General features: G+C 42.0%; 1 protein-coding gene across 1 annotated transcript in view; it reads left to right on the forward strand.

The window, feature by feature from the left end:
* The window catches only part of RASGRP1 (RAS guanyl releasing protein 1), an 87,900-nt gene that overhangs the window by 22,638 nt on the left and 42,528 nt on the right, over positions 1-22,734 (forward strand). The window contains exon 2 of the mRNA XM_019551805.1: positions 20,099-20,204. Coding sequence (XP_019407350.1) covers positions 20,099-20,204 — 106 coding nt within the window. The remainder of the gene's footprint in view (positions 1-20,098; positions 20,205-22,734) is intronic.

Raw genomic sequence — 22,734 nt, forward strand, 5'->3', positions numbered from 1 at the left:
GGCACTCATCTGAATAAATAGGATAAGGATACTTATATCATTTACTGGCACACAAACTATTTCAGGCCAAACATTTCTCAAAACATGGTTTGGATAGGTTTATGACACAAGAAGAGTTGTGGCACATTAAGCAAACACTGTTTCTCACCCTCCTTCCACCTGGAGACCATTTTTTATTAAAAAAAAAAAAATATGGGCATGTTGTCCAAGACCATGTAATTTAAATTGGTTTATTGTTTGGTGGATCCCTGATTTAAAAGTTAAATGGGGTGGTAGAAATACCATTTCATCCTCTCTCCAAGATCCTGCGGTGTTCTCATTTCATTGTATACAGCTGGGTTAGGTTTGGTATGTTTGTAATGGAGAGAGCATATCCTCACATATAGGATACAAGTGGAGTATTACTTTTATTTAACTACGAAGGTCCTATCTATATGGGTCCACCCTATGACTCCTTCAGTGCAGATTTGAACAAGGAGGGACAACACTGATTTTTTTCTGTGTAAGCAAAACCAAAGCATACAATAATTGTATTACAGGCCAGAACTTTTAAATTCTAGTTTTAGGTGTTTTTTTAACCTGAATATGTTTTTTTCCCCCATCTACGTAAAACAACTCAAGAGTATTATTGTATAGTTACCCCATAAGTGAGAATTCACACTGTGGATGTAATAGCAGTATAACACAGGCTGCTATGGAATAACATTATTCCATCTTTTGTCTGTCCCCAGAGCAAAAAGAAATGAAGTGCGTTATTTTTTTAATTTTAAGACTCTTGATAGGAGTACATCATAACTAAAAGGTCTGGTATTGGAGAAAAGAAATGTTGCCTTTGGCAAAAGGCTGGTTGTTTTTAAGTCTTCAGGGCCAGATGACATTAATCCTAGAGCAGCAGCTAGCAACCTTTAACAAGTTGTGGACTTGAACAATGAGGTTCTGGTTTGATGTGGGCCAGGTGGCTTTAGTGCAGAAGCAGGCATTTATTTTGGGTGGAGGGCCGCTTACTGAGTTTTGGCAAGCCATTGAGGGCCGCATGACAGGCAGCCAGGGGCAGATTAATATTAATTTTCTAAATTTTTAGGGGCCCCACAGGCCGGATGGAATGTCCTGGCAGGCTGCATCTGGCCCACGAGCCACATTTTGCCCACCTCTGCTTTAGTGGCACATCAGCAGTGGGGAGCTTTGCCTGAGCCTGTACCAGGGCCAGGCAGCTGAGAACTCCCTCTCCAGGCTGTCGCTCCTTCTCCCCACACCATGCCCCCATCACCTCCCAGTTCCTGCACAGCTCCCCACTGGGTAGAAGCTATGCCAGTGCCACAGTCAAGGAGCAGAGGGCTGGGGAAGGCAGCAGCAGGAGGTTGCTACCTGGCCCTGGAATAGGCACAGGCACAGGCAAAGCCCTTTGGCTCCATTGGTCAGATCCAGTGGTTCTGTAGGCCAGATCAACTGTTCTAGAGTATTTGGTGCAAACCTCTGTGCTGTTTGGGGCAGATCCCTGTTGCCAGCTTCTGTTCTAAACTATTGAAGGAATCGTTTGACATAATTGAAGAGTCTTTGGAAACTGGAAAAGGGCAGTTACAGTGCCATCTTTAAAAACCAGTCTTTAAACACATGAAGGGTCGTTATAAAGAGGATAGTGATAGAGGCTAAGGTTACCATATTTCCAGATGAAAAAAAGAGGACACCTGTCAGGGGTGGTGTATGTGACTGGGGGGGCAGGGAGCAAGTGATATGCCCATGCCCTGCTTCTGCCTCTGCCCATTCTGTAGCCCCTCAGTCTCAAGCCAAACCCCCTCCCCCAGCCCTGCTGCTGCCCTTCGCTCTAACCCACAGACCCCCCTGCCCTGCCCCTGCTAGTCCCAACCCACAGCCCCCTGGAGCTGTCAGTGCCCCACACTCTGGATCCACAGTCCCCTGCCCCCCCGGTACTTGTTACTCCCAAGTCACAGCCCCCTCCCCAGCCCTGCCAGTGCCCTTAACTCCCAACCCGCAACTCCAAGCCCTGCAATGTCTCCCGGCTGCCCCACCCCTGCAAGCACAGGCACTGGCTCCCTGCTGCCCCTGAATGGCGGCAGCACAGGGTGGTGGGTGGCGGCACTCTGTCCTCACCCTCCATTCTTCCCCAACCCCCGTCATTCCTGATGGGCAACTGGATATTTTTTCTATAATTGTACAAATGGGAATAACCCTAGCTTAGGGTATGGACATACGTAAATTTGGAACTGTTTCAAAGGAGAACTGTAACAGCATTGTCTGTCCCCTTAAGATGGGTCAGCCAACCCTAGTAAGGGTGTTCAGCTGTGGGCCTTCTGATAATGGGAAGGAGTATCCTCAGTAGCAGCTTAAAAACCCCAGAGAGGAATGTGGGAAAAGACTGTGAAAAAACAATTTTGAGAGGAGGAAACAAGCCTACTACAAGGGACCAGGCTGCTGCTCTGGAAGCCAGAGCCAAAGGGCTTCTTTTCAGGTACCTGGAAAAAGGCAAAAGGACTTCTGTTTGGTATGCTTAATATTTGACTTGTTGTTACCTAAAGCCTTTGTTGCTTAAGAGGACTGTCTGAGGGTGTCCATAAGGGAGCAAGGATGCCTGCTGAGGCCAACAGGTTAGAAAACCTGCTTATGGGACATTTCATAAGGGGAGCTGCTGATTGGGATCAGGCAGCAACTGTTACTCTCCCAAAGTTGTGTGTGGACAAGCTGGGAAGCATACAAGTGTGACAAAAGCACCTTAACTTGAACACTACTTCATCCAGGATAAAGTTGAGCAGTTTCACTACATTTGTATCACTCCCAGCTGATCCACATGTAGCTGTTGTAAGAGATTCAAAGCAAGAGTCTCCCCATCCCTTCTGAAATGGTTCCAAATGTATGTGTCCATCCCCTTAGTTTGCACCATTGCCCACAAGTCTGATGAAATCTGTCACAATTGGTGGACAAGACAGTTGCTTCCAGCTTCAGCTTGATCAGCTCAGAAACCAGCCTTTTAGACCTCTGCCATATGTTGCATGTATTATGCAATTAACTGGTTAATCACATAGTAAATTTAGACTGGCCACACATGCAAAGTAATTATCATGCTATAAAAATGTATATCCAGCTATAAAAATAGCCAACCATCTACATAGCTAGTGCTTGAAAATGTGTAACAACTTTAAAGCTGGTTTCTGCCCAGATTTAATTTGAATTTGTGGCAGGGCCCTCAAGTGATTATGTATGTCTGCCATTAGGCACCACCCCATCCTGCCTCACCCCATTGTGGTTAATATAAAGTATCAGAGCTGAAACAATAACCAGTGTGGGTAAATCTGTTGCATGAAAGATGTAATGATAATCAGGTTGCAGCTCAGGTGAGGTACAACAATGTGAAAAGATACAAATATAATTTTAGGAACAAAATGTTGGTGTTACACCGGTTCTTAGGGAATTGCTGGAAATAAAAAGTTATGCAAAATATTTTACTTTTTCACCTTTACTTTGGCGATAGAGGAACACAGAAACAAAACAGTATATAAATGAAAGTGAAAGGTTTTTACTGGCATCTATATAAATTCTTCCCAAAATAGTTTCACATCTCAGGTGGTAGTAATCTAACTTTACATGCAAAGTGTCAGTACTAGGGTTTGCACTAAATGGCATATACATAATTGTAGGGTTCTGCTTAGGGATTTCCAAGTATGTAGGAGGCTGCATGGAGGTCTTGAAGAGCTGGTCAAGCTGATAACTTGCTGTACTATATGTGCAGAAATTCAAACTGCAGAAGTTTATCTAGAGTTGGACCAATGAAGCCTCCTCTGGGAAGTTTTTGAATATAATACAATGGGGAGGTCCTAGTCTGAACAAGTCTCTCTTCTAAGTGCATTAACACACAAACATGTTTGATTTTTTACCAAATATGCCTGCCGTGGGCAAGTAAAGTAGATTGTGTGTGGTTGGCCAAAGTGTGAAGACCCGATTGACTGTCTCAAGTAATTCTCCCTGCAGACAAATTGCTATCTATTCATCACTCCTATTGTTCTTAGATTTCTGCCCCTTAGATGAAGGGGCAGTTTTTGCTTCTATGAGATGGAATAGATACAACATATAGTGACTATTTTTTTTTTTTTTTTTTTAAAGCAAACGTTCCCAGGACCATCAGCTTTCTTACTGTTTTTGTGGCACCTCACATTGCATACAGAATCAAATGTGAGGGAGTTTTTAGCTGGGGTCTTCACTATACAATGAATGTTTTAGAAATTCACTTAACAGAAAAAATGGTATGAATAGCACATTTAAGCGTTGTCATCCTGTAAAGCAGATTGTTTAACATCAATGAAGTAATATAAGAACTTGGAGGCCTATAAAGTGCTGCCCATATTGTTATAAATTGATAGGAACAGATATGTTGTACCTTTTATGGCAAACAGCCACAGAACTCATGATAATGATACTTCCAGTACTAGTTGTTTCTGCTGTTCCAAAGATCTTCTCTTAGTCCTGCCTCTTAGTGGCATCTGGAGCAAAGTGCAATGCAGCTGTAATGAAAAAGCCGATTAATTGTTTTCTGAGCTTCGGCAAAATATTTGTCCAGTACTCATGTACGTTTTCGCAATGAAAACCCCGTCCTTAAGGGGTCCTTCCAACTGTGCTAGTGGAGTGTGTTGCTTTTTCTTATGTCAGCAAGTGAACATGATTGCCTTCATGATTAGAGTTCCAAACTATGAGAGTGGCCTTCTATGCATTTTTGGTAAGCATACTTGCTGCACTGATTGTATTAGCAGGAAGTTGTGCTCAGCTGACTTTTGGGATCACAATAGAGCATAAGGCAGGAGAAGGTCCTTTAGGTATGTAGGACTCAGGGCCTTATAGCTCAAAACCAAAATGTGAAATTGCACCCAGAAAGTTATTGAAAGCCAGTGCAAACTCTGGAATTTGGAAATTCCATGTTAAATTGGACATGAGTCCTAGTACAGGGAACCTGACTCTGGAGAATAGTGCTTCTGGTTGTTGAGTTCCATTTAGCTAAGACCTGGTAGACAAAAGAATTCTGATTATGGCCAGGTGGTTAATGGATGTGGCTTGGCATGTTCCGTTTGCTCTGCCCATTCTAAGCAGCGTGTATACGTATATGTGTACGTGGATGTGTATGTGTGCATGTATATCTTTTTGTATATATAATGATTTCATTTTTTAATAGCACATAGCTGCTATAACACCTTAAAGGTGTTAGTTTTGTTTTTCCTTTCGTAGTTGTTAGGAATATTATAAAAATCACCTCTTGACTCTGTTGAAGAGGGAAATTACAATAACAATTACTCATGACAAATATTTTACAGAAAAGGAATGTAAGCATTTGGAGTAAATTGTTTTACTGAAAACAAATGCAAACCAAACACTTGTGCAGTATTTTTCAGCATTTTCCCAAGGTGAAATCATATAAACACTAACACATAGACATTCCACTTTACTATTCACTCCGTGGTTTTGCTCAGCAGGCTGTGTGGTTAGAAACAGGTACACAAGCGGAAATGAAAATAATTCTCAAGAAGCTTTCAACTTACAAATGTAAAAATATACTACTCAAAGTTCAAGTGTATGTTATAACATACACACACAGGCTGACCCTTGCAACAGCATTGGAAGGTGCTTATTGGCTTAGTGATTTGTATGAAGATAATTTACTTAAGTTTTCATAACTTCTTTATACAAAAAAATACGTCAATAGTTGCTTCTCTAACCCAGATTTTTAAACATATTTACCAAGCACTAGGGAGCCAACTCCACACTTAGATTCTGATATAAAAGTGGCCTTGTTTTCTGAGAGGCTGAATATAGCTCTTGAAGAAACTGATTTTTAGGCTAGTGTAATAGAGAGCCAGAGACTCCTGTTACTTGAAGAGTGAAGAAACAGGCCCAGGAGGAGGAAAGATTCCCATTATGAGCAGCAAGAATCCCCAGGTCCCTGGTGCAGACCAGAGACCTGGGGATTTAACTGCTACAAGTGCTTACTGCCAAGCCAGCTGCATAGCAGTAGCCCACTGGACTGCTACCTTGCATGGAAGACAAGGTTACAGCAGAGGCCAGCAGCAGTAAGTTTCTTTGGGACTGAGCTGCAAGCTAAATCAGGAAGAACCTGTGGTAATTCAGGGAGTCACATGACCAAACTAGGGCATGGCTTCCAGCCCATATAAACCCAGGGCCTGAGCCTGAGTATTCACTCTAGCTCTAAGACCTGTTGAGGGAAGACTTTCAGTGCAGGATTGCTGCAGAGAAGCTCCTAGCTGGTGCCTGGATTACCCTGGGAACAGAGCAAGTAGAAATGCTGCTGACTTGCAGGGGAATACGACTCAGGGTAGAGGGAGCTGAAGGATACAGCCAAGGAGCTGGGGTTTGGGCTTTGTTATAGCCAGAAGATTTATTTTGGGTTATAGTTCTATACTGGTGCTTTGTAACAGGGACTAAGGGGGAGTTTGGAGGTCTCATTAGTGCCCAAGGGGCATGTGACTGTTTTGATTCCAGTCAGGGGCCAGGCTCAAAGTGCAGAATGGGGCCCAAGGATCCAGAGGAGGGCAGAGCTTGGGGCCAGAGCAGGGTGGAGACAGGGCTAGGGGGCCCAGAACCAAGGTAATCAAGATAAGAGCTGGTGCCCAGAAGCCAGGTCTGGTATAATGGGCTCAGGCTAGAAGGCCCAGGTAGAGAAAAGGGTTGGAGGCTGAGAAAGCCAAGGCCTCACTCAACAAGGCAATGATAGTACAATGACATCTGAGCATGGGTATGGCTGTATGGGAGATAAGGAGGTTGTGATTAGCCCATCAGGCTATGGATGCCTTGGGGGAACATGTAGGCCACGAGAGCCCATTTAACAGGACAGTCTGGTGTGAGCAGCAGAAGGCTTGCTCTAAGACTCATGGGCAACCTCCCTTCATTAATCTAATAAGAACAAGGCATGACAGGAGAGGAATCAAGGGAGGGTATCTTGGAGAGTGAGCCAGGCAGGAGCCATACAGCCACCAGGGAGCCCATTGAGTTGCACATAAACTGGTATAAATGATCGGAAACTGAGCACAAGTTTAGCACACATAGACTGGTTTAAAAATGGCTGAAACAGGTTTAAGATAGACCTGGATGGATGTATTATCAAACTTTACTGACTTAGTTTAAACCAGTCTATGGAACTTGTGTCCCAGATTTTCTTCTGACTCAAGTTATCTCACAGTCCCTCAGCATCCCAGGATGTTTTGTGCCTCACTCCCCAGCCCCCACCTTGCAGGGCCAACGAGCTAGCTTCCACTCCACTGTCTGCTCCAGCCAAGCTTGACTGGCTCTGCCCCCAGGCTGTCACAAAGTTGACAAAGTCCCTGCTCCCCACCTGGTGGGGGGGCACAGGGCTGGTGGGGGGGTGGGATGGAGGCCCCTAGCCCAGTTTCCGCCCCCCCCCCCCCGGGGTCTACAGAGTGTGCGGAGCCCTGTGGTGGATGCTTTTCCTCCCTCTGCAGCCTGGCTAGGTGATGATCACAGCTGGCCCATGCTGGAATCAGCCTCTAAGCTGCAGGGGTGGCGGGGGGGTACAGAGCCCCCCTGCCCTGGCCACATACACCCCTGACTAGGGTCTGCACAGCATGGGGGAACCTGCGGGGCAGCGAGGGCTTTTCCCCTTCACCCTTGCATTCCTCCCCAGCAAGCCTGGCTGGGCGATCGCCCCAGCCCAGCTTCAGTGCTGGTCCCAGCCTCTCAACTGCTGGGGCAAGGGCAGGGGGAACCGAACCCCCTACCCCAGTCATGGGCCCTCCTCTGCTCCACCTCCCTTTCTCCCCGTTGGCCACAATGGCTCCAGTTCTGGAAGCCTAGGTGGTTCAGCCAGGGGAGGGTTTGCAGTGACAGCAGGGGGTTGGAGGCATGTGCCTGAGCCGATCAGGGCTTTTTGGCTGGGTTCTGGTGCTAGGCTGGGAGGTGTGCAGGAGAGCCCCCTCGCCTTCTGGCTTGGCCAGTGCAGGTATTTGCCTGCTTCCTCCCTCACAAGGGCAGATGTGTCTTATGTTTGCTTGCGATGCAGTCTTTGCAGCTTAGAGAAATCCACAACGGTTGAATCAATTCTGCCTCAGACTTTTTGACCGTCTGCACTTAGCCTTAGAAAACAAAGTTCACATCACAGTCCTGTAGATCTTCAGAAACAGAAGTAGTCTATAACATTTCTAGTTCTAGTTGGGGTAATCAACTTACTACAGGGCTGCAGTTGACTGGGCTGAGCGATACAGTGCTGCACAAATGCAACCAGGCTACTTCTAGCCACTAACTCTTTAGCTTTTTCCCAAGCTAGACGCTGTATAGCCACATTTTTGGGTTACTGCAGGTGGGGCAAGGAGCTGTGCTTCACAGTATTCACCCAGTGCAGTGTCAGGGGAAATTAGGTCTCTTGAAAGCTTATGATTATCTCCCTAACTGGCAGCATCATACTTATGCAGCATGAGGCAGCACAGTGCTATGAACTTTTAGGAGGACACTGCCTGGCACTGCCAGGACATTTGAAACCAGTAAATTTTTTAAAATTTGGGACCAAAGTATCTAAAATTAGGAATGTCCCAGAGAACTCTGGACAGTTGGTTGCTTTATATATGAAAAATACTGCCTATTAGTGCACAGAATTTGATATTTTGAAAACAGTACAGTAGAAATTTTGAGGAGTTAGCAGAGAAGTGGCTTATGGGATCATTTACAATGTTCTACAGAATCAGGGCTTGAAACTTTCACATAACAGCTCCAGGGAACTGGAGGATTTGAAAAACAGTTGCATCAGACGCATTAGTCACAACACTTTCAGAAAATAAGACCTGAAGGATGTTACAGCATCTACAGGCACATGGAAGGAGCAAAGGTACTTTGGCCCTTTGTCTTCCAAAGTGCATGTATATGTATACGGTAAGTGTGACCATAGAATGATAAAATGAGGGTTGGAAGGGACCTCTGGAGGTCTGTAATCCAACCGCCTCTTCCAAGCAGGACCATCCCCAACTAGATCATCCCAGCCAAGGCTTTTTCTAGCTGGGTTTTAAAAATCTCCAATAATGGAAAGTCCATAATCTCTCTGGGTAACCTGTTCCAGTGCTTTACTACCCTCCCAGTGAGAGAGTTTTTTCCTGATATCTAACCTAAACTTCCCTTGCTGCAATTTGAGATCATTGTTCTTTGTCTGTCACCTGTCACCACTGAGAACAGTCTAGCTCCATTCTCTTTGTAACCATCCTTTAGGCAGTTGAAGGCTGCCAGAGGCTGGCTACACATGAGACCATGGCAGCAGGCTCAAGTGTTCTTTTACGAAAACAACAATATTATAAGTGGGAATAACCTGGGCACTTCATACTACAAACAGTAATTCTCTTCTAATGTAACACCTGTTTTTGCCAGAATAACACTGACTTCAGTGGACTGATTGCTGATTGATCTCCTAGAAATAGAGAAGCAGACCATGCATTTCATATACCTTTCATAAGCAAAGTATTAAGTGTATTTTGCACCAGTTACTGTTAAGTAAATGTAGAGTGCCACATTACTTTTTGGGTATCTTTCAAAAATATGCCCCCCTTTGATGAACACATTTTTCTGTACATTAAGGGTTAGATCCTCTTTGATTTTACATACCCAAATAACATTTATCCAAACACACATGTACATGCAGTGTGGCTATGCAGGTATCTACACAGCTGTAGAGTATGCTCAGTAGGCTTTGCCAGACAAGTGCATGGCACTGAACACATGCACCTTGATGGAATAGTACAAGCAAGCCCTGGAATTGTGGCTGGGCAAAAAACTCTTGGCTATCAGATGTGGACAGGAGGCCAGTGGCCTTCCCATGTTTCAAGACAGTAGCCGAATGGTGTTCACCCAGGAACTGGGAGATTCAAGAAGTAAGCCCCTCTTACCTGTAGGGGTTTTGAAGCTACATCACCTGCTTCTTAGCATAGCACTCAAACAATTATGCCCCAGGTTAAGTATTACCCAGTCTTCTCTCCAGTACTCTTCTTGAGGCTGAGCACCTTGCAGTTAACAATCACTAGATAAAATGGTTGGAGAGTAGTGGGGAAATTTTTGCGTCCCTGGGGGCAAGGGTTTAGATTAAACCAAGACATCTTTCTCAGCCAGAGCAGCAACCAACTCACTGGGCTACCCTCCGTATAGTTTGTTCTCTTTTAACAGGTCTCTCTCATCTCCCTGTCTTGGCTGCTCAGGCACCTTGTTTCAAAGGAACCAGAGAGGGCATTGGATAATGTCAAACCTATGGCCTGATGTGCTAATCATTGTGCTTTAACCACATATAATGCTGGGGGCAAAGAAGTGGGGCAGTCATGCAAGAGGTGGGAAACCCAACCACTAGTTTAATGGGCTAAAACATGGGAGAGCTTTGGCTCTTCCCCTCCTGCTCCATGTATCCACACTACATGTTGAGTAGGATCACAAACTGTAGGTGCCAAAAATTGCACTTATTTAGCCAGGTAAATACTATTTGGGCCCATGATGTAAAATAGGATCTAGCCCTAAATCCGCTCACATGTCAGTATGACTCTATGTGGGTTTGCCTCTTTCTTGGCTGAATTGCACTCAGAATTCCCTTTTTTAAACTAAAGATATCATCACTGAAACAGTGCATCCTTAAAGTGGATTAGGCTTAGGCTTTTAGTTATGAATTCTGGGGGGAAATGGATAATCTATAACTCAGTTTTAGTGTATGCAAAGTAACTATGAACCTTATTATACAAGTGTGAACCTAATTATAAAAGCTTCTCTGAATTTGAGTAACTAACTGTAGCAGGTATAAAGAATAACCTCTCACATCTTTTAAGAAGAAAAGATGCTACATAAAAGCCAGTTTAGCTACTGTAGCAGAGAGCTGAGTTTTGGCCCCACTATGCCCACCCCCACGAAAGAGCCAGGCCCGGAAATCCAGCAGCAGAGTCACTGCAGCAGGTGCAAGCCCTTTAAAGCCAGCATGTCCCAGCTCAGCAGGGAGAAGTGGAATCCCAGAAGACCCGGGGAGCTCCCAGCCACTGGGAGGAGAAAAAGCCTATAAAGTACTGGACCGGGTATCCCCTGGAAGGAGGGAGAAGAACCTGGAGACTTATCTGATGCTGGCATGGAGGTGCTGGTTAGAGAGAGAGACAGGTGATTCACAGCTGCTGAGAGAGGGACACTTCATTCATCACTGCTGCTGCCAATTGCTGTGATTCGGAAGGACTGCTGTGCTGCAATGGAAGATAGAAAGACTGAAGTGGAGAGAATATGAGTAAGAAATGAGAGCCCTAAGAGGCAGATAATAAGCCCTACAGATGGCAATTAGAGTCCCATCAGCCCACAGCTGGGGAGATGGGAGGAGACGACTCAAGCCCTAATTGGATTGGAGACCGTAGCCTGAAGCGCTACCGTCACAAAGCTAGGAAGCTTCACTGAGAGCCAGGACTGGGGAGCAAAGGACTCAAGTGATGCAAGCAGAAGGAATTAGTGCTGCAAGAGGGCCAACTGATGAGCGAGTCAACTGTTTGGAGGGAAGATGGATCATAATTAGTGGGAAGTCCAAATACCCAGGGGATCACACAGTGATCCCCAAGGTGATCAGCTGAAGTTGTGGTGAAGAAGCCAAATCAGCTATGAGTTAAGTGAACGAACGGGTGATTCTGAGGGGTAAGAGAGCCCAACATAAACTGACTGTGTACGGGAAGGATGATTTAGCATGCTCAGGACTATTTCCTTTAGTTTGTAATTTGGATTGATTTCATGTTTATGAATGGGGCAAGCTGAGCCTGAATAGAAACAGTTCCAACCCAAGACCTGTGGAGTGAACGCGGAGAGGTGAGCAGATTTAACCCTTGCTATTGGATGGTGATTATTGAAAATGTCACCTGGGTGAATGATGGACCAAGTTGTAGGGGTGGAGAAGCTCAGGACAGATGAAGAGTCAATGGACTGTAGAGCATAAACCTGAGGAAAAGAACAGCTGAGAGGAAGTTTCCATAAGGCACATTTTCCCTTAGTCTCCAATAATTCCATCAAGGCATGGCAGGAGAGAAATCCAATGGCAAGGGAGTGTTGATGCTATATGGGAAACTAACCCACAGGCCAGATAGTAACTGTGACAGGGGGCTAACAACAAAACAAAGTATGCAGCCTTTCTTTACCTATTTTTATTATGCAATTATTTTGAAAGCATCCACACCATGTCCTTAATATTTACTTTTTTTGGATCTGATCCTCTAAATGTTTCCTTTGGCAAAATCCTTTTGAGGCCTGCAAATGGTGGCTACAGTTAACATAAGAGAAGCTACAAGACAGAAATTTAGTGTAAGAAGTTGTCTGCAAGTCCTTCCCCTGGAGTGGAAAAGCTAAATAGGCCAAAACATATTTCAGCACAAAACAAAACAAATTAAAAAGTCTTGCAGAACTTCCACTATATTTCAGTGGAAAACTTGGCACAGAACAGACACCTAGATTATGTGGTGATAGGTTTAGAAAAGAATAGGGGAGAGAGCTTTAAAGCATTCATATAGTCATTTGATCTCGATAGAATGCTGAGTGCTTTTGAAAAGTTGGACACGGAAGTAGGTGCACAAGACCTCAATCCATCCAAAAACAGCGTTGTTTCTAAGCATGTAAGCAGTGCGTCAGAGTTAAAATCATATATAACAACTTAGCTCCTAGAGCCTCCTTGTTTTACCCTAAGCAACAGGGCATGATGATAGGGTCTCCAAATGCAAGGACTAGGAATGTTTTGCTGCCGCTGCTGCAATGAAAGAGGTCCCAGATTTGGACAGGTTGAATGGGGATTAGGTCCCACTTCATTGATAACAAGTGCTGCTCTGTAATTTTCCACTTTCACACCTGAAGTCTGGTTCCATTGCCCAGAATACAGTGGTACAGAGTATCTGCATACACTATTCCTGATGCAGGCTGTAGCCTAATGGACCCCAAAGATCCTAAATGAATTAAGGGCATCTAAGATCTAACCTGTAGAGCACCAGCCTCAACCGGTCTGGGACAGTCACTGTATGTAACATGGGTTCTGGACTGGCTATGGCAGGTGGCATGTGCTTCATGCATCCCAGATTAGGCCAGCACAGGCACTGCTTATGACACAGTCCAGGACTAGCCGGAGCATGCGCTGTGTCCAGAATGCAGGAGGGTAGGAGGGATTTATGGGATAATCAGGCCTGTGGACCAGTTCTGTGTCACTTATTCAGTCCACAAGGCCAGATGTGTTTGACATCCCTGAATTAAATTAACCTAAAACACTACTGGTAAGTGCAGGGAACCTTAATATCATACTAAAATTGCAAGCTACAACTGTAGGCTATGGAAAGATGTTGATACAAGTTGTTACAATGCAGCTGTGATGTCAGCATGATTCTGCAGTGATGTAGGTATGGCAAAACCAACCCAACTTTACCTCTGCTTCATCTGGGGTCAAGTTAGGGTGACTCACCTCACTTTTTGCTACAGGATCATATAGGTGTAACAGTTCCAGTGTAACAGCAGTCGCATACTGCTGATCAACATCTCCACCTTTTACAAGGGCTACAAACATGTTTCTCCATATACTTGTCCATAAGATTGTAGATTGAGAGACAGCTCAAGAATCTTGACAACAGACAAATAACTCTATACTTACCTATGTGCCTATTTATCTCCTGATTTTATTTTCCATGGTTCTGCCCAGTAACAAGGTTAGATTAAATGGAGAATATTTTTATGGATTGATGTAAAAAGATATTTTTTGTTCTTTCTAAGCATCAACAGGGGGAATTATCAAGGGAATAATTTGAATGACCATAATTTATTGTTAACAGGTCTGCAATTTCTTCTGCTGTTTCATCAAGGATTTCCATTCATTTGGCTTCCAGCTGCTAAATTCGACTAGTCTGTTTTGTAGCTAGATTTTTAAAAAGAAAGAAACAGTATATCATTAATTATGATGACTAAATGCCATGCTAATGCAGTAGGTATCTGGTTCCTAACTGCCACCATATGTAAACTTGTATTGTTTCAATCTAAGGTACTGATTGCTAACAGAGCTTTGATTTTTTGCTAATTCCCTGAAGAAACACTTAGCCTATATGTAGAGTGGTGGTGCAGGCATCAAAATACTTTTTCTCCATTTGCACAAATGGATACCAAATGATTATTACTTGAATTTCAAGTACACTCCTATTTGTGTGGAATAGAGTGTTTATAGGGAAGACAAAATAGTCTTCATTTAGTTGTGTCAGCCAGAATGTACACTGGGTCTTACTAATGTTGAATGCACTAACAGCCTTCTAGGACATCCATCAGAAAATGTGCCATTGCAGGATTACCTATTTAACATGCACACACATGAACATCATGTACAGATGGCTGTTAGAATTTTTATAATTTTAATCTGTAAAAAAAATATTCAGAGGAAAGAGAACTCTACAGAAAAAATGAGGCAGGCAAGATTTGTTGAGTAGTTGTGATATCTTTTATTAGAGCACTGAGTAGTTGGAAAAAAGTTCTTAGCAAGCTTTGGGTGCAGTCACCCTTCTGCAAGCGTAGGGAGTCTCTGCTGTTCTGAGACTCCAAGAAATGAGAGAAACTAAACTTTTGGCAGGATGTCAGTGAGAATGTAAGTAGGTAGAAATTAGAAAGATGTTTCTAATTAGGCATCTTTCTAATTTCTCCCTGTTTACAGTCTCACTGACATCCTGGCACACTTTTAGCTTCTCTCATTTCTTGGAGTCTCAGAACAGCAGAGACCCCCTATGCCTGAAGAAGGGTGACTGCGCCTGAAAGCTTGCTAACAACTTTTTTTCAACTACTCAGTTGGTTTAATAAAAGATATCATATCTACTCAAAGAACCTGACCTGCCTATGTCCTTAGACCAACACAGCTACAACCAAAAACACAGAAAAAAGTCTGTTACCTTCCCGTCCCCTTATGCTGGAGGCAATTGAGCTGGTTCAACTGCACATGTAAGATAGAATATCCTCAAGACTCGTCTTACCAGTGCTTCCCTGGCAACAATGACTTGTAAGAACTTTTTGTTTGGTTTACAGTTGCTACATGCTCCAACCATATCTCCTCCAAACCCCTCCAGTTCTTTCCCAACAATAGGGAGAAACAGAAATAGGTGGTGTGAAGCCAGCTATGCCAGGTTTATTCATTGAATTCAGAGCCAGAAGGGACTACTGTGATGATACAGCTGACCTATATGATCACAATACTTCTCTAAATTAGTTCCTGTTTGAACTGAAGTAGATCTTTTGAAGCCTCTAAATCCATCTCAATTTGACAGTCATTCTTAACTTACATTTTTCTAATGACAGAGAATATACCCTTGTTGTTCCAGTGGTTAATTACAAATTTAAAATATGCACCATGTTTCTAGTATGATTTTTTTTCTGGCTTCAGCTTCCAGCTTTGATTTATGTTTTTACTTTTCCTAATTAGAACTCTCAAATGTTTGTCTTCGTAGGGTACTTAGGGAATGTGATAACCATTTACCTTATCTTTGATAAACTAAACAACTGTAGCTTTTTGAGTTATGTTTCCAAACATGGAAATCTACTTCTCTTGGCTCTTATTTGAACTTTTCCAATTAATCACTATTCTTCAATTGTTGACAGCAATCAGAGATGAACAGAACTTTCCAGTAGCAGTCAGCCACAGCCATCATTTAATTTCCCCACTTCTGCTTAAAATTCCCAGTTGTACATGGAAGATCATACTAGCCCTTTTGGCCAAAGTGTCACACTGGGAAGTCAGTCATATGAGTCATCATTATCTCCCAAGCCATTTCTGAGTCACTATCCTGTAAGTGTGTCATGGATTCTTTGTCTTTGATATAGGACTTTACCTTTGGCTATATTAAAATATCAGTTTATGAGGCAGTACACAGCCCCTACATACCACTGTCTTCTCTTTCTCATTATTAACTATTACCTCAGCCTTTGTGTCTTCTGCCACCTATATCAATAACGATTTTATGGTTTATTTGAGGTTGCTGTTAAAAAGTGTTAAATTGCATATGGCCAAAAGATTCCAGTAGAAAGCCTGCTGTTTATTGAGTATCCCCATCTTGGAATCTCATTTTCGGATCTAACAGTTAATCAGTTTTCAATCTGATACCATCACCTTTATCGACCAAACTTGAACTCTCATAAAAATACCGAGTTAGTTTAGCAATCTGTTGTCCATAAATCCATGCTGATTAGCACTGATTACATTACCCTCCTCTAATTTTTTAATTCAAATTCTGTATCAGTTATTCCACTATTTTTCCATTCTCTGTTTAAAGGTGAGAGGCCTATAACAATCTGGATTGTCTAGTTTTCTGCTTTAAAGATTAGAAGAACGTGAATGTTGTGCCAGTTGTCTAGCACTTCCTTGAGATTCAAGGACTTATTGAAAATAAACATTAATAATCCAGAGAATTAACAATACAATTCAGTTTAATGGTCTGGGATGTAAGTTGTTCAGATTTGCTGATTTGGAAATGTAGTAATTGCCCTTTAACGTCCCTCAGTTACTGTTTGAATTGAAAGTATTTCATTTTATGTGATAAGACTATCTGTCTCAGTTCACATTTTCCCAAATACAGAAAATAAATATTTGTTAATCACTTAAGCATTATTAACACTTTGGTTGACAGTGACTCCTTCCTCCCCCCTCCCCAATACTTGCACACAATAAGAGGAGGGTTTTTATTCTTCTGGTCACTGAAGAATTCTTAACTACCTGATTAAGTTCTTTTTCTGCCCACATTATGCTGCCACAGAAGAGGCCAGGGATCTGGGATAAGAATTTTTGTTTATGAAGATGCTATTTTTGAAGATATGTCCTGTAATAAAAGCAAGCTTTCAAAACTGAAATTCTCCTATGAAAGTTGTACATCCCCCCCAGGCTACAATTCTAGGCTTCTCTTGCACAATCACAGGCACCAGTATTATGGTACCCTTTGCCCTTCCCCCTTCTAGCTCATCTTATACCCCTTCTAGGCATTTAGAATACTGGTTTTAACTTATGTATATCAAGATTGCATTGGTCCTGTGGGTCCACAAAAAGACTTAGGTTGAGCTCTATAAGGACATTACTAAAGCAAACTTTAACATGCCTGCTTCAAAAGCAGAATTCACAAACCCAATTTAGGAAGTTCCATATTAAGTTCCTTATTAGGTGAACAGGAAGACATAGCAATCTAAAACTGGGTTTCATAATATCTACTGTGCTGGGAAGAGGCAAGAGGTGATGCCTGAGGTAGCCAATAGAGTGTGTCTGAAACGGAACTTATCTTTTTGGACTTTTGTACCTACGTGCAACCCCAAATTGGGTATCTGTCCAAAACTGGGATTCATGGCCCAAAATCACTTCCTGGACTTAGGTACCCAAGGTGATTCCTTTGGCTAAAGACCCAAGAGTTTCTTCTCCCTTGAGGGGAGTACCACATTCCTTTCTACCCAGCAGCCCAGCTTTAGTTGAAGAGGTGGAAACCCCATCCCTGACTTTTATTTACAACCTTCTGGATAAGGTATTATCTTGGGAAATAGATGTGGGTTTGAACAAGGGATTCCTCAGGCTAAGGAGGGCATTGAACCCAAGTCTACCTCATTTCCTGAGGAAGTGGTCTAAGCACTAGATTGTTTTGTAATACCTATTACTTAATGGCCATGTCACCCATACCCAAATCAAAGCTTACCACAAACAATTTCAACAGTTAAATTTTCAAAATGGAATAGGAGCTAAAATCTGAAACAGGTTACTAGAACTATAAAGCAAAGTAAGTGGCACAAATCAATACAAGAGAAAGTGGAACCCATTAAAAAAAATCACAGAGATAAAGGCACCCTGAATTTACTTTGAAGGGTTAGAAAAAAGTTATGTGGTGCTTTATGAGTTTTTAAAGATTCAGACTGCTGTGAAATAAAGATGAAACTTCAGCTTCTTTTAACCTGTAGATAAGGATCTATCTAAGTTGTGGCAAGCAAAAAAGAGCAGATTTTTTTAGCCTTCTTGTGATGAGCCTGCTCCTGGCTGCTGATTGGCTGAGGGGCCCCCGTGGCCCTCACCTCTTGCCTGAGAGGGCTGTCTGTCAGTGGCCAAGTCCCTCACTGCTGATTGGCAGGGAGGAGCAGGGCCATACAATGGGTAACCCTCTCAGCCAATCAGTGTTGAGGGGTGGGGGATGTGGCCACCGTTGAAGCTGCTCCCCTTTGGGCCAGTGGCTCCCCATTCACCCAGTAGGCCACAAGTCAAGACCACAGCAGCCATGAGGACTCCTGGCTCCCACTGGGGAGCCAGCATTTTATTTTTTAGTAATCTTTTTATTTTTATTTTTGACTTCGCAGGTTTGACGGACAATGCCTGATTTCATGATTTCTGCGAAATCCACAAAATCATTAATTAAGTAGGTCCCTACTATGATAGACTTCTCATATATAGTGAAGGGAGACCCACAGAAGAGAAATCTTTAGAGTGAGTGAGTTGAGATACAAGGCTAAAGATGGATTTGTTCAGTTACAAGTGATGCAGCTTCTCTTTGTACAGTGCGAAAAAATGAAAATGAGACTGACTTGGCATCACTAGTCAAAACATTAGCTAGGCATCTTATTCTAAATTTACTTTAACAGAAAGATCTTGGATCAGAGGTGCACCCTTTAGATTTGGCACCTTCCTCCTGCATAATGGCACAAAACTTTTGCTAGACATCTGCCTCTACATTTAATCATTTTAAAGGTAAATTAAACTTGACAACATCTCCATATTCATGATTCATAATCTGAAAATGTTTTACCTCTAACAATGGGCACCTATTGCTGGACATCTGCTCCAGTGTGTGCTAATTAGGACGCGTTGGAGGAGACTTGATTAATGGAGTTAATTAACATAACGTACTCCAGCAGTCTCCACGTTACATCTATTCAGCATCCCCGCACTTCATAAGCTCATTCAGTGAGCTTTAGTTCAAGTGCCCATGCTACCATTTTGAAGCACAAGATGGTGAATATATGTGATCCTGCAGACACTTTTAATTAGAGTGGTCCCTTGGAGCCCCCAACCCAGAGCATGTGTATAGATACCCACCACGTATAGTTTCATATGCTTCAAGTCTAGTGTTTTGTCTGCTGTTTCTGTTTTTGCCATTTCTCGTTATGTATTGCTTCAAGGATATTTTATGCCATGCCAGTTTGCGGCTGCTCTTAACTAGTAACATAAATCCAGCTTCTTAGAAGAGAATATATTTAAAGGCACTCAAAATGGTTATATTTTATTATCATGTTGCAAGGGAATCCAATTTCTATTTAAACTAGCCAGTCTCTCTTTTCAGATACTACATAAAAATACAATCTTTGAGTGTTTATAAAATACTAATCATACCCGCAACAAATTTAGTGTAATGTTAAATTAAACATGTCTGAAATGCCTGACACTTTGGATTCTTTCCAAGTATGGAAGCGAGAAAATGTTAAAGTTGTATCTAAATGTAGTACAACTGAACTCAGCAAAAGATAACTTGTGTTAAGTCTCTTGGGGCAAGATTTTTTTTAAGCAAGGAGGTTGCATTTTTGTATTCAAGTTTTCCTGATATTGTGCACATGAATCTGGAAAGCCAAACGTGGGTGTACTTTGAAGAGTTGTGAATCAAATCAGCTCTGCAAAAAACTGGAAAAAACTGTATACTTAAAAATATCTGCAGACTTTGACCATAATCCAGTCTTGTTACAGCTTAATTATTTTGGTTCAGTAACCTAACTCCTCTTTCCCTAAGTTTTCTAATTTGTTTCAGAGGTTATATTCATGTTCTTGAAGTGAAAGATTGGTAGATCTTTGCTAGATTGGAGCCACTATATACATCTCTGAATGGTATTTTGAAGGTGAACTAATGTTTATATTTATATAGTACTGATATTTTTATCAAAAGATTTGGAAGTCCATTACAAATTGTTTATTACATATTTATCTTTGCTAAATAATGATCTCACTGCTGCAGCAGGGTATGTAGTAGATCTCCAATATGCCACAGGTAAGCAGGCCTGATCAGAAATGAAAAACTGAAATAATCCAGCATCATGTATGGCAAGTCGTATTTATTTCTCAATAAGACTTCTTCACTGCACTTTTCAGATGCAGAAGGAAAAGTATGTCAAAACAGCCAGCTGCTACAAGTAATGCTGACTATGCACCGATTTATCATCCCTTCCACAGACATGCTTCGAAAACTAATTGATCTATATCCTTTCTAATGCTTGCCGTAATTAAAGTAAGGTAAGACAGTTATGGTAATGACAAAGTTGTAAGTAAAGTATATGCAAGCTACTGGCTCCACATAAACAGGTGTCTCATCTGTATTTCACAGTGCCCTAGGCTATAAACAAGTGAGATGGTCCTGATTGTTCAGAGTCAAAATCCAGGAAAAGAAGGGGCACAGCCCTTCCAAGCTAAACTGCCACTTCTCTGCTAGGGAGAGCATGGAGCTTGACAGGCTTGTCCCAGTAATGACTGGCAATTAACTTGAATTACTACATTTATAAACCTCACAACACTGTCCCAGGAAAAAGTGTTAACACATTTTACCTCGTATACTTCACAGCTGCTTAAAATGGACTGGTATATCTGTAGGATCCCAGGACAAAAGTCTTTCTTCTGGGAGAAGTCATTTGTTTACACCCTTAGTTTTAGATTGCCTTATCTGTGCAGACAAAAGTTCAGACAATGAAGTAGTAAATTTAAAAGAAATCCCTAGCATAAAGAGATGCAACAAGTTCTGAAAATATATTTTTCACAAAAATTACAGCACATTTTAAAAAAATCATGACATTTGCCTTTTATTTTGCTGTAGATTTTTAGTCAGCTTCTTTGTATTCATAAGAATGAGAGTTTGGCTCCTCAAGCTTATAATAAAAAGTCTAAAATGATGAATACTGACAGTATTGCTCTATTATTTAGAGATTCTAACTGTTAAAGAGAATGCTTAGCTCCTTTGGCTTTGGCAGAGATTTGCTTATAATTAATTGCGCACAGGTGATGCATGACCTTCTCTTGGCTCAGGCATTTACTTAGTGCACCTTGTTTTAATTAATCCTTCCATTTCCATTCTCCCCTCCCCACATAACTTTTATTTATATTGGCTTCTGATTAATGCAGTGGTTCTCAACCTTTTTAAACTCAAGGCACCTCTCACCTCTAGCTCTTAGTTTTCACCCATTTTTTTGAATAAAGAGAAATAATAGTCCAATACTTACATTGCAAATAACTTAAAAGTTCCTATTTGAAATCTCTGGGCTTATCTTGTGAATCATATTTGCAAACCTTCTAGTGATAACATTGTGTGGTAACCCATGGTAAGCTTAAAAGGATCTCGAGGCACTCCAGGGTACTACCACACCCTGATTGAGAATTACTAGATTAGCATCTTTGTGCTAAAAAACCTAGCATTACATTAGTATTTAGACTAACTCACGCAGAATGTGGAGTGTCTAGAATATCAAGCAGTTGCTTAATGGTGTTTGGAATAAGTGCCATTTAATTTAAGGTATTGTATTTCCCCTAGAACTGTAAAATATGGTGTTCAGTTCTGACCTTATCTACATTGCTGCCAATCTAACTATGAACCAAACAAATAACTGATTTATGGGTGCAATTTTATTCCAAAGCCTAGAAAACAATTCTGGTTGAAAATAACATGAATCATAATTTTTAAGGAGATTAATAGCCATGCCAGTGAAGAAAGATCAGCATGTACTAAGAAGGGATTACACCATCATCTATAAAGGATCAGAACACGGATGTAAGGTTTAAGGATACTCCTCTTCCACAACTTTCTCACTACAGAAATAGACACAAGGGCTAGGGACAGAAATTACACATAAACCAGTATAAGTGATTGCAATCAGGTTCAAATTCTGTAATACAACAGAAGTTCAGCGCACAGAAACCATTTTCAAAATGGCCAAAACTGGTTTAAGACAAAGCTGGATGGATGTAGTATCATACTTAACTGATTTGGGTTATATTAGTTTATTGAACTTCTGTACCAAATATCCACCAGATTCAAGTTAACTCACAGCATCCGTGCAAACTCTGCCTCGCAGGGTGGGTGGGCTAACCGTGGCCCAAGCTGTCTTCTCCAGCCAAGCAGGGAGGCATGCTCTAGCACCTCCTGACTTCTGGCCTAGCCAACTGCAGGCATGTGGCTGCATTTCTGGAACCAAAAGTGAATGTCTGTTTGCTTGCTTATTGGTTCAATCTACACAGTTTAGACTAATGTGTGAAGGCTCAACTGATTCAGCCTCAGGCTTTTTGACTGTCTGCACTTTGCCAAGGAGGTTTGTTGAGATCTAGTCTCTTCTGGAGACCTCAGTAGTTATGGGCTGAGTTCAAATTTGCCTCTACCTGACAATTCCTTCCTTTCCAGTTTTTTTTTAATAAAAGAAAAACTCACTATTTAAATCGTCACTGTGGACTGTAGTTAAAGAAACAGTTTGCTGTTTTTTCAGTTCTCCATAGACAGTCTTTACATCCATATGTAGATATCCATTTGTAGATGCAAAGCCAGAGGAGAAGACATCTAGGTTTCAATGGATCAGCTAATCTGGATGTCTGTTTTGGAAGTTTTCTTCAGATGTTTCAACTCCACCAGCTTTCATTTCCCAAACTATATGACCAAATTGGGAAAATTACATGATATCAGTTGCAGGAGATGAGGGTCACATATAGGGTTACCATATTTCCAGTATCAAAAAAGAGAACACCTGTGGGGG

This window comes from Crocodylus porosus, unplaced genomic scaffold (assembly GCF_001723895.1).
Source record: "Crocodylus porosus isolate Cpor-Errol unplaced genomic scaffold, CroPor_comp1, whole genome shotgun sequence".
Lineage (NCBI taxonomy): Eukaryota > Metazoa > Chordata > Crocodylia > Crocodylidae > Crocodylus > Crocodylus porosus.